At 56.4% G+C, this 18,124-nt stretch overlaps 1 protein-coding gene and 1 long non-coding RNA gene across 22 annotated transcripts in view; one reads left to right on the top strand and one right to left on the bottom strand.

Moving 5' to 3' along the window:
- Positions 1-18,124, bottom strand: part of CYB5R3 (cytochrome b5 reductase 3) — a 61,277-nt gene that overhangs the window by 27,136 nt on the left and 16,017 nt on the right. For 9 of the 21 annotated variants that reach the window (XM_077948719.1, XM_028827366.2, XM_077948712.1 and 6 more), the window contains 7 exons: positions 14,603-14,675; positions 14,105-14,211; positions 10,972-11,101; positions 10,438-10,521; positions 10,138-10,223; positions 5,978-6,077; positions 1,784-2,910 (listed from right to left, as the gene is read on the bottom strand). In XM_077948719.1, coding sequence (XP_077804845.1) covers positions 2,738-2,910; positions 5,978-6,077; positions 10,138-10,223; positions 10,438-10,521; positions 10,972-11,101; positions 14,105-14,211; positions 14,603-14,675 — 753 coding nt within the window. In that variant the 3' untranslated portion in view covers positions 1,784-2,737. 21 annotated transcript variants of the gene reach the window in all.
- Positions 4,128-6,080, top strand: LOC144331612 (uncharacterized). The gene is made up of 2 exons (XR_013398919.1): positions 4,128-4,858; positions 5,159-6,080. It is a non-coding gene; the product is annotated as an uncharacterized LOC144331612 (long non-coding RNA).

Raw genomic sequence — 18,124 nt, 5'->3', positions numbered from 1 at the left:
AGAATCACTTGAACCCGGGAGGCAGAGGTTGCAGGGAGCCGAGATTGTGTCACTGCACTCCAGCCTGGGAGACAGAGCGAGACTTCGTCTCAAAAATAATAAATAAAGGTGTTGAGTCTGAATGGAGAATAGCCGCCATAAAGCCCTCTCCCGTTTTCTGAATGGGGAAATAGACCTGCAGGGGGTAGGAATCAGGTCCAATTCATCCCCTTTTCCCAGGTCCCGGAGGTAGCCTCTTGTGGGCTCAGGCAGGCCTGTGTTCAAATCCTGTGCCTTTCAGCCTCAGAGAGGGACAGAAATGAGGATGAGACCTAATGTGTGTCCACTGCTAGCACAGTCCCCGGCCACAGTGTGGAAAAGGCCATTTTGGGTCTGAGATTCCTTTTCCTGCCCCTGTAGGTAGTGAGGTGGCCAGAGACAGAATGGAAAATGAGAGGTGAAAGGAGACAGGGCTTTCCTAGTCCTTGGGGTTGGTCTTGGGCCCTCCTTCCTGTGAACCTGCCCCGTCCCCTCTTCTCCCCCACTCCCCTCCAGCCACACTGACCTCGCTGTGCTCCTGGGGCCACCCAGCAAGTCTCCATAGCACCAGCCTAGCCCCGCCTCCCTCTTCAGCCTCATCATCACTGCCTCCTCCAGCCACCCACCTTCTTTGATCTATTTCTGAAAGTTTATTCCACAAGCTGGTTCCAATGGCAGGGCCTTTGCACCTGCTGTTTCCACCACTTGAACACCCACCCACCCCGGCAGGGCCAGCTCTCTCTTCCCATCCCAGCCCAAATCCATCTCCTTGGGGCCTTCCTGCTACCCCATTTTAAGAACAGCCCCACACCCACTTTGCCTCATCACCTCTGTAATTTACCACCGTGCAGATGGCATCCTCTGACTTCCCTGAGCCTCGAGACTCATCTGATCTTGACGGGAGGCAGCAGCCTAGTGGTGGATTGGGGTGACTAGGGTTGCTTGGTTCCAGCTGGTTTGGTTCTGGGGATTGGGAATTTTTCTTCCTGTGTATATTTCTCTGCACTTTCCAAATTTTCTATCACAAAGATACATCAAAAATAAATGCCTGGCCGGGCGCGGTGGCTCATGCCTGTAATCCCAGCACTCTGGGAGGCCAAAGCAGGCGGATCACGAGGTCAAGAGATCGAGACCATCCTGGCTAACACGGTGAAACCCGTCTCTACTAAAAATACAAAAAATTAGCCGGGCGTGGTGGCAGGCACCTATGGTCCCAGCTACTCGGGAGGCTGAGGCAGGAGAATGGCTTGAACCCGGGAGGCGGAGCTTGCAGTGAGCTGAGATCGCGCCACTGCACTCCAGCCTGGGCGACAGAGCGAAGAGACTCCGTCTCAAAAAAAAAAAAATTAAATAAATAAATGCCAGAGCTGGGCGCAGTGGCTCATGCCTGTAATCCCAGCACTTTGGGATGCTGAGGTGAGTGGATCACTTGAGGTCAGGAGTTCGAGCCCAGCCTGGCTAACATGGCAAAACCCTGTCTCTACTAAAAAGACAAAAACTAGCTGGGTGTGGTGGCGGGCACCTTTAGTCCCAGATACCCGGGAGGCTGAGGCAGGAGAATCGCTTAAATTCGAGAGGTGGAGGTTGCTGCGAGCTGAGATCATGTCACTGCACTCCAGCCTGGGTGACAGGAGACACCATCTCAAAAAAAAAAAAAAAAAAGAGAGAAAGAAAAACAAAATGCTAGGTCTTCCCCAGCCCTTTCCTAACCCCCCGACCCCTTGTGATGCAGGTCACAGACCCTCGAGGAGCTAGAGAAGGGTTAATATTAGCAAAGTTTTACTTTTTTTTTTTCTGCTCATAAATGACTCTGAAAAAGCCGATACGCCAGAGGCTAATGCAACTGTAGTCTAAAGGCAACGTCGAGGTCACCGATATGTCCCTCAGACGAGAGGCACTGCTCAGAATCCCCCTGTGCTGGGGGTGAGGGCAGGAGGGGACGGTTTAGGACAGAGGAATAAATACATGTGGTTGTGGGACTTCTGCCATCAGGGATGGTGGCCCCAGCCCAGGACCCCAAAACCCTGAGATGGTGCAGCGGGCTGCCGACCCCACAGCTCGGGGTTCCCCGAGGCTGCCTCAGTGTTTGGATGGATTGGAAGGAAATGCTGAGGTGCTGGGAGGGCCCCGTGGCCAGCTCCCTCTTCCCACTCTAGCCAGAGGAGAGCCAAACTCCCGGCTGACCAGGGCCCTGGGGCGGGGAGCAGTGCCCCAAGAGGGCTTTCTGGTGTCAATGTCTCACACAGTGTCAGGTGGTGAGGCCTGGGCCTGGCCCTGAGGCGGGAGTGGGGGTGCCAGGTGAGGCTGGGGTGGGCCCTGGCTCCCGCAGCTCTGGGCTGCCCGTCTGTGTCTGCTGACATCCTGACTGTGGTCCACGGCCGGGAAGGGTGGGCAGATGGCTGCTGGCAGCCCTCAGCCTTGTAGTGTGTGTGTGGGGTGGACGAGGGGTCATGAGGACAGGGATGGGACTGGGCGTCTCTGGTAAGGACCAGTAAGTGCCAGGCAGGGCCTACCCTGAAGGCTCAGCAGTGACCCACCTGGGACACAGCCCTGCTCCTGAAGGGGCCCCAGGGGGCCTGCTCGGCTGGGTGATTCACCAGGGCACGGGCAGGCCAGGCTGAACCCGGGGCCCCAGTGTGCAATGTGGGGAGGTGACTGGGTGAGTGTGGACAGGGCATGGGGTGTGCGAGGTGGGTGGCCGTGTGGCCATGCCCAGCCCTCAGAAGGCGAAGCAGCGCTCCTTGGGGTGGCCCACGTGGTCCAGGTTGGGCAGGCAGGCATACTGGATCATGGGTGGGGGGCCACACATCAGCACCAGCGGCTCCTCCTCTGGGGGCGGAAGGTGGTCCCGGATCATCTCCTCATTCACGAAGCCCTGGCTGTAGTCCCAGGCTGTGGGGTGAGAGACCAGGTAAGCTGATGTGTGGCTGTGGGGTCACCAACCTACTGACCGACCAACCCTAAGCAGTGAATTCCTTAAATGCTGAAGAATGGAGAGGCTGATCCCAGCAAACTGTCACCAGGACCCCCTGCCCCCAACCCTGACTCAAGCCTGTGGCCTCAGGCCTTGTAGCCTGAAACCAGAACGCAAGCCCAACATGCTTCCCCTCACTGCACTTTATAGTTTGCAAAGCCTTTTGCTTACATTTGGCCTCCTATGTGGCCCTTGGAACAACCCAGTGAGTGGACAGGGCGGGGAATATGAATCCCATTTTACAGATGTGGCAACTGAGGCCCAGAGGACCCAGAGTTGAGTTGCTCAGGGTCACACAATACATGACCGAAATGTACCTTCCAGGATCCAGAGGTCCCCAGGCTGGTGCTCTGCCCCAGCCTGGCCAGGGTGACAGTCTCTAACTGCCCCCACCTCCATGAACCCACTGTGACTCCCCCACAAGAATGTTGGCCCATGCGGAGCCGAGTCTCAGCTGTGTGTCCTGCCCCCTCGAGCCCTGAGCACCCACGATGATATGGCTGGTCTCTATCCTTAGCAACCAGAAACAGCCAACCCGCAGCCCTCAACACCAACAGAAAAGCTGCTGAAGCCTCAGGCCAGGAGGGCTGGCACTGGCTGACACAGACACCTTGCCTAGATGGCCAAAGTTTACAGCATACAGTCCACACTATGGAGGTCCTGACGGGGAGGGGCCAAAGCAGTCCCAGCTTGCCCTGGAACCAGGAAGAGTCTACCGTGCTGAGCAAGGGGGTCCTCTTTATCTCACGGACACCATGAGCTAAGTAACTGGTCACATTTCCCTTTTCACTTTGGCTGCTGGGAAGCCTGGAGTGATACGCATGGCCCATTCACGGCAAGCGTGCATTATAGTCCGTTTTTGTACAAACCCCATTCCTGAGTCCATTCATTTTATGGCCCTGCACTTGTTTTCCATTTGTGCCACTCTGACTCACCGGATGAGTCTTTGTAAGCTTCCTAAATCCCTCTGGAACAAGGCAAGGCACAGAAAATATTTTTATAGCCGGGCAATGGATCTGAAATGGATCTGAAAGTACTTTGTAAAAACTGCACGGGAATAAACTGTATTTGCTAGTGTACAAAATGTGCAGGTATGTAAGACACCTTTCAATTTCACAGGGATTTCTTTTTAGTGTGTGTATGTGTTTTTTTTTTTTTTTTTTTAAGACGAGAATTGGCCATGTTGCCCCGGCTGGCATGCAGTAGCTATTCACAGGTGCGATCATAATGCCCTCCAGCCTGGAGCTCCTGGGCTCACGTGATCCTCCTACCTCAGCTTTGAGTAGCTGGGACTACAGGTGCATGCCACCGTGCACGGCTTAGTGTATTTTTCTCTGTACCTGTCCTGAAAGTGGCTCTGGGGGGGAAACAGTCACTGCCCCTGCCTGGAGGCCTTGCCGCTCTCCTCATCCTTCGCCTAGCTACAGTACAGCCAGACTGGCCCGTTACCACTTTCTCTCTCAATCTCTGGGATTTCAGCTTACATCTAATGCTACAGCAGCACCTCAACTAGGCTTGAATTGGGGGTCACAGTGGCGATAAATGTACATGAAAAATGTTGGGCAATCACCCAACTAGTCCTCTCATCGGCAGGTAGCTGTCCCTAGGCGATGGTGCAGGCGCTGCCGCCTGTTGCCACCAGGGGTCAGCATTGGCCCCTCCCTGGGGGACCAGGCCTTGCTCTGGCCACAGGGCAGGATGAGTCCTGGGGAAACTGGGGCTGTAGGAGGTGCCGGAGGCAAAGCAGGGGCAGATGGCAGCACGAGACCCCAAACTGGCGCTCACACGGGTGTTCAAAAATGGTGCTTCCAACACTTAGAAATTTCCCAGAAAATGCAGGTCCCCAGCTTCTCTTGAAAAGCAGAGGCCCATGGCCGGGCGCGGTGGCTCAAGCCTGTAATCCCAGCACTTTGGGAGGCCGAGGCGGGCGGATCACAAGGTCAGGAGATCGAGACCACAGTGAAACCCCGTCTCTACTAAAAATACAAAAAATTAGCCGGGCGCGGTGGTGGGCGCCTGTAGTCCCAGCTACTCAGGAGGCTGAGGCAGGAGAATGGCGGGAACCCGGGAGGCGGAGCTTGCAGTGAGCCGAGATCGCACCACTGCACTCCAGCCTGGGCAACAGCGTGAGACTCCATCTCAAAAAAAAAAAAAAGAAAAGCAGAGGCCCTGGCCACACAGGGCTGTACTCCACAGCAGGACTGCCCACGGTGGGTGGCACTATGTCCTCCGGACCAGGCAGACGCACTCCAATTTATCGCAGTCCCTACCGTCTCTCAGCCCTGCAGCTAAACATCACCAGAATGATCCTAAGCTAAGTAACTGGCCTGGGGAAGCCTGAGCTTTGCTTTTCTTACAGCAAAGAAACTGACATATTACTTACTCCTACATCTCTATCTGAAGCCGAAAAGGGAAGGGCGCTTTAACTCCCAGAGGCAACCTCACTGCAAGTGGTGGGTGTGGCGGTCCTCACCGCTGCCTCCAGCGCGGTCTTGGCTCTCTCACAACTCCCTTGGCAAGCAGCTTAGCCACTGGACAGGTGGAACAAGGGTAACCCCAGTGTCGGCCTAGCCCACTCCCCAGGGTTGATGATGGGAGAGAAGATGGCCTTGGTGTACTCAGCAGCTTCTGAGAGTGTGCACGCTGGGATGTGGAAGAGGCAGCCACCACCACTGCCCCAAGACTTGCCCTGAAGTGAGCCCCGCCCAGGGAGGGGACGCTGGCCTTCTCTGCCCAGCCGGGCAGTGCAGTGCGCCCAGGAAAGGACTCCGCCTCTGGAAGCAAGAACCTGGGTTCCAGGCCAGGCTGTGGTGGTTTCCAGCCATGTGCTTCAGTGAGCCCTCGTTCCTCATCCGTGAGACGGGGCCACACCACCTCCCTCCCACAGGGCCATAGTGACTGCCAGACATCGTGCAAAGGGCTGGGCAAAGGTGAACTGCAGGCTGGCACCTCCCACCCACCCAGCACGGGGCCTCCCTCGCTCACCTTCAGGGGCTCTGTCCAGCGTGTACCAGAGCTTGAAGCGCGCAGAATGTTCATTCCTGAGTTCCTCTAGCTCAGGTCGCAGCAGGATGTCCTTCTCGGTCTGCAAGGGACAGGGCCAGGCGGTCAGGAGGGATGGGTGGCAGAGACTGCCCCTGGAGACACTCAACAGAGACGCACCTGGTCATCGCACCCGCCCATGGGCCACAGGCTTGCGGAGCTTCAGAGATCACCCCACCACCCCCTCTCCTTGTCTAGCCTACAGAGCCCCTCAAAGCTGCTGCTGAAGGGTGAAGGCGTTCGCTAGAAACTCAGTGTGTCAACTGCTTCTGCTGTTGTGGGGAAATGCGCTCAATGTCCTGAGAGGGGGGAGAATGGAAAAAACTAAAGGCGGCCGAGCTGCGTGACACGTAACAGGGAAGAGACGGGAAATGCGCCAGACCCTCCAGGCGGGCAGCCTGGCAGCGGGTATCACACATACGATAAGCAATGGTCCTGTGAAAAGGCGCAGGGTTTGCCGCCCTGAGCCTTCCAGCAAGTCTTTTTGAGTTCTGGGATCTCATTCAGGTTGTACCTGCAGAAACCAGGAAGTACAGACACCACTCCCCACTCCACCCGCCCCCTCGGGCCTTGCCCACACCCATCCCCCTGGCTGGCCTGAAGCTCCCCCACCCCTACCTGGCAGTCACAGAGCCCTACAGAACTCAGTCCAGCATCATCCCTTCCAGAAAAGCTTCCTGGACCCTCCAGGGGCTATCAAGGATCTCCTCCTGAATCCCCCACCTGCCTCGCCACCATCCCCGTTCCACTTCTGATCACAGCACAGGCTGCTGCCCGGTGTTTGCAGGTCACACAGGACAGAGGGGGCTCCTCAGGCCAACGTGCAGTGTCCCTGACCCCATGGGACTCAAAGAAACTGGGGGCCAAAGACCGCTGCCACCCAGAAAGGTCTGCCAACTAACAAATCGCTACTGAGTTCCCAGGCTGGGCAAGGGCGGGGTGGACTCTCCCCAGGAAGCAGCCACAGATGTGATTTCTCTGTTCCCAGGGTGGGGAACAGCACCCAGCCTCCGTGTAGCCCGAGGCGCCTGAATATGGGAATTGCCAGGGTGGGGGACTGCAGGTCCAGCTCCTCGGTGCTCCCCTCCAGGAGATGAGCTGCGTGAGGGGCATGAGCCTCGACACATCCTAGGGAAGACGGGGTGTTAAACAGTTTTTCCAGTTTCTGAGGGTAGGAGGCTGAGGGCCCTTTCTGCTCTAATGGAGTGAGGACAGGGACAGAGACAGGCTTTGGGCTAGACGAGCTCAAGGAAAAAAAAGCAGAAAATATGGAAGAAAAAGTACCTGAAACCCTTCAGAAATAATGACTGTTAGGATTTGTGTGTGCATCTTTTGACTTTGTTTTCTATTAACTATGTGTAACTTTCTTTTTAGGCCAGGCACGGTGGTTCATGCCTGCCCAGTACTCTGGGAGGCTGAGGCTGAGGAGTACCCCAGTACTCACTTGAGGTCAGGAGTTCAACACCAGCCTGGCAACATGGTGAAACTCCATCTCTACTAAAAATACAAAGAATTAGCCAGTGTGGTGGCATGCGCCTATAATCCCCGCTACTCAGGAAGCTGAGGCAGGAGAATTGCTTGAACCTGGGAGGTGGAGGTTACAGTGGGCCGAGATCATGTCATTGCACTCTAGCCTGGGTAACAAGAGTGAAATTCCATCTCAATTTTTAAAAAAAAGTTGTGTCGGCTGGGCGCGGTGGTTCAAGCCTGTAATCCCAGCACTTTGGGAGGCCGAGACGGGCGGATCACGAGGTCAGGAGATCGAGACCATCCTGGCTAACACGGTGAAACCCCGTCTCTACTAAAAAAATACAAAAAACTAGCCGGGCGAGGTGGCAGGTACCTGTAGTCCCAGCTACTCGGGAGGCTGAGGCAGGAGAATGGCGTGAACCCGGGAGGCGGAGCTTGCAGTGAGCAGAGATCTGGCCACTGCACTCCAGCCTGGGTGACAAGAGCAAGACTCCGTCTCAAAAAAAAAAAAAAAAGTTGTGTCTTCCTATCTGAGCTAAAGTGTGTCTCATGCTTTAATCCTCACCACCATCCTGTGAGGTGGCCACCGCCTCGACCCACCTGACAGATGAACAGAGGGATAGAACCTTGGGGGTCTGCTACTCAAGGGTAGGGGGCTCCCAGCTCAAAACCAGGCACTGAGGTCACAGAGGAAGGAAGGAGAGGAAAGGAGCGGCGATGACCTGACTGGCACGGTTCTCAGAGTGTAGCGTGGGGACCCCTGGGGTTGGGACCCTGAAGAGGATACCTGAGGCCAAACGGTTTTTTGTTTTTTTTTTTTTTTTTTTGAGACGGAGTCTCGCTCTGTTGCCCAGGCTGGAGTGCAGTGGCCGGATCTCAGCTCACTGCAAGCTCCGCCTCCCGGGTTTACGCCATTCTCCTGCCTCAGCCTCCCGAGTAGCTGGGACTACAAGCGCCCGCCACCGCGCCCGGCTAGTTTTCTGTATTTTTTAGTAGAGACGGGGTTTCACTGTGTTAGCCAGGATGGTCTCGATCTCCTGACCCCATGATCCGCCCATCTCGGCCTCCCAAAGTGCTGGGATTACAGGCTTGAGCCACCGCACCTGGCCTGGCCAAACGGTTTTCATACAATACTGAGACATTATTGGTATTTTTCACTCTTGCTCTCTCAGGAGTAGATGGGGCCACTGTCCAGAGGCTGCGTGACTGGCAACGTCACGCGGATGGGACGCAGAAACAAACGCAGGAATCCAGCTGTCCTATGAAGCGAGACATGCCGAGGTTTGCAAAAATGTAAAACAAAATGATGTTTTCTAAAGTATAGTTTTTTAAAAATAAAAATAGGCTGGGCGCAGTGGCTCATGCCTGTAATCCCAGCACTTTGGGAGGCCGAGGCAGGCGGATCACCTGAGGTCAGGAGTTTCAGACCAGCCTGGCCAACATAGTGAAACCCTGTCTCTACTAAAAATACAAAAATTAGCCGGGCATGGTGGCAGGCACCTGTAATCCCAGCTACTTGGGAGGCTGAGGCAGGAGAATCACTTGAACCCAGGAGGCAGAGGTTGCAGTGAGCCGAGATCATGCCACTGCACCCCAGCCTGGGGGACAAGAGCAAGACTTCATCTCAAAAATAAATAATAAAATAAAAATAAAAATATGCCCTGGTTTGAGTCCTGGTTTGAGCACTTCCCATGAGACTGGCACAGTCAAGCCCCTCCCAAAGTCTGTGTCCGGGGGTACAAAATAAGGTGACCACACTGTCCTCGCTACCAGGTACAAAGATGGCCTGTACGGGTGACAGACAGTCTGGCGGCCTCCACAGACTCGGACCCAGCACCACCAAGTCTCACTGCTGCCCTCCCTCCCTCCCTCCATGCCAGCCAGCCTGGAATTTCTGCCTTTCTCCCCCGGGCCTAGCAAGGCCATCTCGGTTTGCCTTAGGGCAGTTTTCTGCAGCTGTGGGGAGGCAGGGTGGGGCAAGGACCCACATCCAAGGACCTCAGGCAAGTATCTTCTCCCGCAATCTACGTCATCAGTCACAAAACACTGAACCTGGAAAGACCTTGGAACAACGCAGTTTCATCAGCTCATTCTACAGATGAGGGAGTGAAGCCCAGAGAGGGAAAGCAGCTGGTCCAAGGCCACACAGCAGGCCAGAGCAGGCAGGCAGTGGGCTCGTGGACAAGGATATGAATCAGAAGCCAGAGAAACCAACATTCAAATCCTGCCCTGACACCCTGTAGCTCAGGGGCTTCGTGCAAACGTCTGGTCATATGAGCCCCTCCATCTCCAGGCCAGCCCAGGCCATTGTTCCTCCCACGCCACCGGTGGGTTCCAATCCGTGCTCATGGTGAGGGGAGTTCTGAGTTTTGGAGGAAGCAGCCAGGGGATGGGGTGCTCAGGGAGCTCCCCGCAGGGCAGCCCCCTCAGCCAGATCCAGGCTCTGCACCACGAAGCCTGCCGGCCATGCCGCTGCCAAGGCTGCCAGTGCACAGAACGTTCAGAGCTCCCCCCATGCTGGTCATCCCCAGAATCTTAGCAGAGCTGTGCACACTCCTCAACAGCACCTGAGCAGGCCCTAAGTCCCCTCTCAGGAGACGCTGAGTTTGCCCATCATGGGGACACCCACTGACCTGGTTGGCAAAGAGCAGGTGGCACACGGTGTGGTCGTCAGGGTCCTTCATGATAGCACGGATCACCTGCAGCATCGGAGTGATGCCTGCAAAATAGCCAGCCAGGCCCCCCATGTGCTGAGTGAGGCCTGCTCACAGGCACCGCCCCGCCCAGGTGTACCGGGGGACAGCGGCCAGGGCCACTGGGCCCAGGCCCCTGACCTCTGGTAGCTCCCAGGCACTCAGAACCTGCGCCTCACCCACACCCCAACTCCTCCCTTAACATCAGCCGCCGGACGCCTCAGTGGGGGTTCCACGTACCTGTCCCTCCTGCGATCATGCCCACAGACTTCACTGTCTTGATGACGGGGTTGGACTTTTTGTCAGGCCGGATGGCGAACTTCCCTGGGGAGACAGAAAGCGTGAGGCCCGGCCATCCAACATGCCATGTGTGGGGGCTGGAGAGGGTGGAGAACCTGCCCCCACTGTGAGGTCCGAGGTGGAGGCGGCTGCCATTCTACGCCAGCCATTAGGAAGGTGCAGGAGCAGTGGAGAGGCTGGGAACCCGGAGGCTCAGCTCCGTCCTCTTGCTTGCTTGTTTCAGATGCTGAAAAAGCCAAACGGAGGCTGGCAGTGGGTGAGATGTGGCCCCTGGGAGTGGCCTGTCTGCAACCCCTGTGCCAGCAACTTATCCCCTCTACAGGCAAGGAGACTCAGGTCCCAGAAAGGGACAGCTGGCCCAGTGGGAGTCACCCATCCACAGAGAGCCAGGGACCTGCACCCTGCACCCAGCACCCCCAAGCTCTCCAATTCTCTGAGCCTGCTCTGTAATCAAGGGATTCCGACCCAAGTCACCTTTGCCCTGGTAGACCAGCAGCCCGTTGGGGCCCCGGAACTCAATGGTGTCTCCAATCTGCATGCTTTCCAGGTACTGAGACATCTTGCCTCCGGCGGGAAACTTGGGATGAGTGTCCTTGAAGTAAACCTGCAAGACACCCCCGCAGCCCTCAGTCGCCGGCTCCAGGCCTCAGGGGTGAGCTCTTGCCCACAGCGGGGCGCAAGTGCCTCTTCCGCAGCTCTTCTGAGGCCCACACATGGCCTTCTCCTGTGCAGCCCAATCCACCCAGCCGTCAAACTGTATCCGTCCTGCAGCCTGTCCTTCACCCCACCCTCCCAGGAGTCGGCCTCCCCCCGACATCCCCGGGGAAAGCAAAGCACCAGCCGCGTGTACAAGGCCAACCAACTCCAGGGCTGGATGCGCTCACATTTCACCAACTGTCTCCGGGGCCCCTCCCAACGGGAGACACTGACACCCGTCAGCAAAGTCAAGGCTCTGGGAGGCCCACTCAGCCACACTCCTCCTGGTGGACACTCAGTCCCTTCTGTTTCGTGCTGTCATAAAAACCTCGCTCACTCTTGGAACTACTTCCTGCTCTGCACTCTCTGGGATTACTGTCTTGGGAAAGAGAAGGGCCTCGATCTGACACCTACAAAGAGATGGGGAGACAGAGGAGGAGTGGCTCACCCCGCCCGGGGAGTCTGATGGATGGAGAAGGGAAAGGCGGCTGGGGGAGGGACAGTGCGTATACAGGGCCTCGGGGAGGGGAGCCTGTTGTGGCTTCAGCACAGAGAGTGGCTACGGGGCGTGAAGGCAGAGGGGAGTGGAGGGCCAGGGAAAGGCAGACAGAGCACACTTTCCTGGGCCCTGGGTGCCAGGCCAGGACTCTGACCTTTACCAAGGACCAAGGGAGCCAGCGAGGTCTCCAAGCCAGGAGAGGCCTGGTCACCTGTGGGTTTTTCAACCCCAACTTGAATCCTCCTAATAGCTTCTCCACATCTGGCCAGAGAGACTTCAATGTGAACAGATGCTTGAGCCCTCACCACCTCCTCTGTGCTTCTGGACAAAGCCCCAAAACTTACTGGGGCCTCCAAGGCCCTGTCTGGCCCCACTGACCTCTCCCACCCCTTGCCCCAACCCTCCAGCCACTTCAATCCTCGAGCCTGCTGCTGACCTCAGGGCCTTTGCACCTGAAGCTTCTTTTTTTTTTTTTTTTTTTTTTTTGAGACGGAGTCTTGCTCTGCCGCCCAGGCTGGAGTGCAGTGGCCGGATCTCAGCTCACTGCAAGCTCCGCCTCCCGGGTTCACGCCATTCTCCTGCCTCAGCCTCCCGAGTAGCTGGGACTACAGGCGCCCGCCACCGCGCCCGGCTAGTTTTTTGTATTTTTTAGTAGAGACGGGGTTTCACCGTGTTAGCCAGGATGGTCTCGATCTCCTGACCTCGTGATCCGCCCATCTCGGCCTCCCAAAGTGCTGGGATTACAGGCTTGAGCCACCGCGCCCGGCCAAGCACCTGAAGCTTCTGTTCTTCCTTCTTCACCTGGTCAGCGCCTCCTCAGTCCCAGATCTCACCTTCCCTGTCGCCTACTAGGGAGCCACTCTCACCAGCCAACCCCACCCATCCCTGGTGGCCCTTCTGGAAGCTCGGTCGCAGATACCTGTCCCCTGCAGGGAGCACTGGCTTCCCCATGACCATGTGCCCAGTGCCCGTCCTCCAGCCAAAGACAGGTTCCTGAGGCCAGGTCTGGGTGCCCCAGCAAGGAAGGAGCCCAGGCCAGGGCCCCACCCACTCTTGAGATCCAGTGCCTGCCCCAAGACCTGGCGAGATCCAGGGCCTCAGCTGCGGCCCAGTAAGAGGGCTCCAGGGGCACCTGAGGGCACTGGGCTGGGAAGGCTATAGGGCTTTGGCCTTGACTGGGGAGGGTCTCCAACACCCCATACACCTACTGGTCTAGGCTGCTTCTCACCCTCTGTTCTGCAAGAAAACTTGTATTTCTTTTTTTTCCTTTTTTTTTTTTTTTTTGACTGACTCTCGTTCTATTGCCCAGGCTGGAATATAGTGGCACAATCTTGTCTCACTGCAACCTCTGCCTCCCAGATTCAAGCCATTCTCCTGCCTCAGCCTCCCAAGTAGCTGGGATTGCAGGTGCACGCCACCATGCCCAGCTAATTTTTTTGTATTTTTAGTAGAGACGGGGTTTCTCCATGTTGGCCAGGCTGGTCTTGAACTCCTGACCTCAGGTGATCCGCCCGCCTCCGCCTCCCACAGCGGCTTACAGTTGTGAGCCACCGCGCCCAGCTAAAAGCTTGTATTTCTGATTTTCACAAAAATGTCCCTGCAGGAGCCGCTGTGCTGCCTCTTTCTTCCCACTCGGCAGGTACATTTCATGCTCCGGGCTGCGGCCCCACTCGGCACGTATGTTTCAGGCTCTGGGCTGCAGCCCCAGGTCTCTGTGGTCTGCTGCCCCTAACGGCTGCATCTTCTACTGTGAACCTCCACCTCGAACTCCGCAACAGACCCCAGAAAGCCCATCACCCCAGCTCCCAGACCACACTGCACGAGCCCCTCACGTTTCCCTAGCAGGCCTGAGGGACATTTCTCAGAGAAAGGAGTAAGAACAGGGCCTGTGTGTCACCGAGGCGCGGCCGCTGACCACGGTGGAGTGGCTGCCTCACCCCGCACACTCGGGACCCAGCTCCCAGGAATCTCCTGGCATGAGAGCAGGGACGGGGCTGCGCTGTCACACCTCGCAGCAGGGCATCTGCACCACCGGCCAGCCTTCCTGGCGCCTCTGCTGCAGGTACCTGTTCCTGGTTTAAGGGCGCTTGCCCTGAACCCTGGCCCCTGATCTCTGCCAAGACCCCCTTGTTTGGCTTTTGTTGGTAAACGATGACGTGCTATTTACTCAGAAACCAGGCACAAGGGAGCACTGGCTCTTTAGAGTCCAGGCTGTGGGGGACGTGGACTCGAGAGGGGCTCTAGAAGCCACTGCATCTGCAAGCCCCTGGGGAAGCATGGGGGCAGCCATGACCAAGGCTAGGCTGCACAGGGCGGGAGCGGGAGCCTTCCCTGTCCAGGGGGGGTCCACATGGGCTGTTGCCATGGCCACCCACCCGGGCCTCCTCCACAGTCATGACCCAGAGGCTTCACCTTGATGACCAGGTCCACGAAGCCCTTGTCATCATCACTGGAGACAGGTGTATAGGGCCGGATGACCAGGTTTCCGTCAATTCGAGCCGAGAGGTAGATGTGCTGGCCTGCAGGACAGAACGGGGTCACACTGGGCCAGAGATCATCCCTACAGGTGACCCCTGGGTCTTGTCAAGCCACTACCCTGCACCCCCACCCAGCATTCAAAGCCTGGCCTGGCCTCAGCTCCCACGGCCCCCTCCCACCCCTCCTGGGGATTCCCCTCACGTCCCAGCTTCCTGCCTCCACACCTTCACTCCTCCTGGTGCCACTGTCAGGGACCCTGGGCCTTCCCACTCTCATTCCAACAGACTCCCCCTCAAAGGCCCAGGGCAGCTGTCACCTCCTCCTGAAGCCTTCCCCGCTCTCCCTGGTGGAAATATGAAGCTCCCATCTCTCTGATTTAGTGCCCCAGCTGCCTGCCAGGCTCCAAGTGGGCCTGGCAGGGGCGTGACTCACCGACAGGCAGGCCCAGGATATGCTCGGGTGACGGCAGGGCAAAGCGGAAGCGCCGGGTGTCATGGCTGATAATCTGGAGAGAGGTCCAGAGCTGCTGAACGGTCCCCAGGGCAGAGGCCTCCCAGGGGGGCTCCCAGGCGTCAGAGTCCCCATCCCATTCCTCCTTTGTGTCCTCACCCTTCCCCAGTGCCCGAGTGTCCTTGTAAGAAGTGACGCCGGTGCCACGTGCAGATGCACACACCTGCACACTGCGTGTGAGTTGCTGAGGTCAGGTGCACGCCGGGTGTGTGTGTCCTGGCCCAGAGGGGCCACAAACAAGGTGGCCAGAGCAGGAATGAACCCAGGGTCCCAAAGGGAGGATGTCAGAACAGCCCCAAAACTTCCAGGACAGGGAGGGAGGAACCCACCTCTGCCTTCAGTTCAAGCAGCGGCCTGAAGCGGCAGGAAGAACTCGGGGGCTGGATGGGCAAACTGGGGCAGAGCTAGACAAGGCTGCATGTGCCCAGGCCTGCACCCCAAGAGAGGGGCTGCAGAGGCCACTGCACCTGAGAGCCCCTTGGGAAATGGGGCAGCCAGGACTGAGGTAGGCTTCACAGGGCAAAAAGTGGGAGCCTTCCCTGCCCAGGAACTCCAAAAGCCCAAAGCCAGGCTTCCACCCTGCACGAGGTGGGCACCCAGAGCATGGCCAGTGGCTGGGACAGTGGCAGAGGAGGAGGGGGGCTGGCTAAGAGCCAGACTGGGCCAGGGACGGAGCTGAGACTAAAACCCCTGAGGTCTTGTTAAGTGGGTCTTATGCTGAGGCCAGGGCCAATCACATAACCAGTTCCAGTCAGAGCTGGAACCAAACCCAGCGCCCTGAGGGTGCACTCCCTGTGGGGTTCCCAATACCCGGCATGGCCAGGAGAGGGACTGTGAAGGAGCCATGCGGAAGGTGGGTGCTGCAGAGGCGCTTACATCCAAATGTGGCAAAGTCCACAGGTGGACGGTGTCATCACTTAGTGGGGGATAACAGACCTCTCCAATGGGGGAGGACATCACAGATGCCCATCCAGGCTCGGTACAAGAACCCTCTGACCTCAGCAGTGTTCTAGCACAGAGCAGCTGCCGCAAGGGGAGACCCGTCCCTGCACGTGTGAGCCGAGGCAAATCGCAGGAAAGACGGTGCAGACACTGCTCAGGATCAAGTGTGCAGGTGGCCCACCAACCTCTGCCCAGCAGCCCAGGCCTCAAAGGTGCCTCTACCAGAAGCCTCTGCATTGTAGGCAAACACAGCCCCAAGGCCTTCCGGAAGTGGATTCCAGGATTATCAATTGGTCCCAACAGTCAAGGTCAGAAACCCATGCCAGAAAACATTTGGAGGAAGAATAGAAATGAGATGGCCGGGCACGGTGGCCTATAATCCCAGCACTTTGGGAAGCCGAGGCGGGCAGATCACCTGAGGTCAGGAGTTCGAGACCAGCCTGAACAACATGGAGAAACCCCCGTCTCTACTGAACCTACAAAATTAGCTGGGCGTGGTAGTGCATGCCTGTCATCCCAGCTACTCAGGAGGCTGAGGCAGAAGAATCACTTGAATCCAGGAGGCAGAGGTCGCAGTGAGCCGAGATTGCACCATTGTACTCTAGCCTGGGCAACAAGAGTGAAACTCAATCTCAAAAAAAAAAAAAAAAAAAAAAAGGAACAGAAATGAGGACAAGAGACGAATAATTATGGTGCTGGCCAACCTCTAGTAGGGTAGCCAGGTGGGGCAAAGCACAGAGCACCCAGAGCAGGCCTGCTGCGGAACCTGCAAAGCCACGCGGGCACAATGCGGGGGCAAAGCTGCAATCCTAGGACATCTGCCACACACTCCCTTGTGTAACATCCCTATGATGAAATACTAAAAGGATCCATGTTGTACGGCTGGCTAAAAAACCAGGTTATCAGAACAAGAAACTGCGTGTGCACACCCGCACCTCCACACACCCGCGTGTATGAACGAGATACCCATATAGGGTCTGGCAGGCTCACGCTGAGCCGTGACCTGGGCCATCTGCATGGGGCCCTGGGATGCGGCAATGGGGTAGGTATGGAGGTCGTCCTTCACAGAATTTTTATTGTGAGCACATATAAATAATACATTATTTCTGGAATTAAGAAACAATAGGGCCAGACGCGGTGGCTCATGCCTGTAATCCCAGCACTTCGGGAGGCTGAGGCTGGCAGATCACCTGAGGTCAAAGTTGGAGACCAGCCTGACCAACATGGAGAAACCCCGTCTCTACTAAAAATACAAAATTAGCCGGTGGTGCATGCTTATAATCCCAGCCACCTGGGAGGCTGAGGCCTGAGAATCGCTTGAACCTGGGAGGCTGAGGTTGCGGTGAGTCAAGATTGTGCCATTGCACTCCAGCCTGGGCAACAAGAGCGAAACTCCGTCTCAGAAAAAAAAAAAAAGGAACAACAGTAACAGAGCCAGGCATAATGGTGCATGCACATGGTCCCAGCTACTTAGAAGGCTTGTGCCCAAGAGTGAGAGGTTGCAGTAAGCAGCCTGGGTGACAGAGCGAGACCTTGTTCTAAAAAAACACAAACACACACAAAAAAACCACCAATAACAAGGGAAAAGAATGTTAACAGGTTTCAAAATGTTATGATTTCATTTGGGTAAGAAAAAAACATGTGTGCCTGCTCACATAAGTATAAAACATACCACAGGGCTGGGTGCGGTGGCTCACGCCTGTAATTCCAGCACTTTGAGAGGCCAAGTCAGGTGGATCACCTGAGGTCAGGAGTTCAAGACCAGCCTGGCCAGCATGGTGAAACCCCAATTCTACTAAAAATACAAAAAAAATTAGCAGGGTGTGGTGGGCACCTGTAATCCCAGCTACTTGGGAGGCTGAGGCAGGAGAATCGCTTGAACCTAGGAGGCAGAGGTTGCAGTGAGCTGAGATCACGCCATTGCACTACAGTCTGGGCAACGAGAGTGAAACTCCATCTCAAAAACAAACAGCCGGATGCGGTGGCTCACACCTGTAATCTCAGCACTTTGGGAGGCCGAGGCGGGCAGATCACGAGGTCAGGAGATCGAGACCATCCTGGCTAACCCGGTGAAACCCCATCTCTACTAAAAATACAAAAAATTAGCCGGGCATGGTGGCGGGCACCTGTAGTATCAGCTACGTGGGAGGCTGAGGCAGGAGAATGGCGTGAACCTGGGAGGTGGAGTTTGCAGTGAGCCGAGATTGCACCACTGCACTCAGCCTAGGTGACAGAGCAAGACTCCATCTTGGAAAAAAAAAAAAAATCATATCCCAAAGGTAAGTGTGGTCTCATCTGGAAGGTGGTGATTTACTTTTTTTTGTTTTTTTATTTTTTTGAAACGGAGTTTCGCTCTTATCACCCAGACTGGAGTGCAATGGTGTGATCTCAGCTCACTGCAACCTCTGTCTCCCGCTTCAAGTGATTCTCCTGCCTCAGCCTCCCGAGTAGCTGGGATTACATGCACCTGCCACCATGCCCGGCTAATTTTCGTATTTATTT

Source organism: Macaca mulatta, chromosome 10 (assembly GCF_049350105.2).
Source record: "Macaca mulatta isolate MMU2019108-1 chromosome 10, T2T-MMU8v2.0, whole genome shotgun sequence".
Taxonomy (NCBI): domain Eukaryota; kingdom Metazoa; phylum Chordata; class Mammalia; order Primates; family Cercopithecidae; genus Macaca; species Macaca mulatta.
The sequence above is the reverse complement of the archived record's forward strand: the minus strand, read 5'-3'. Positions and strand labels throughout refer to the sequence as shown.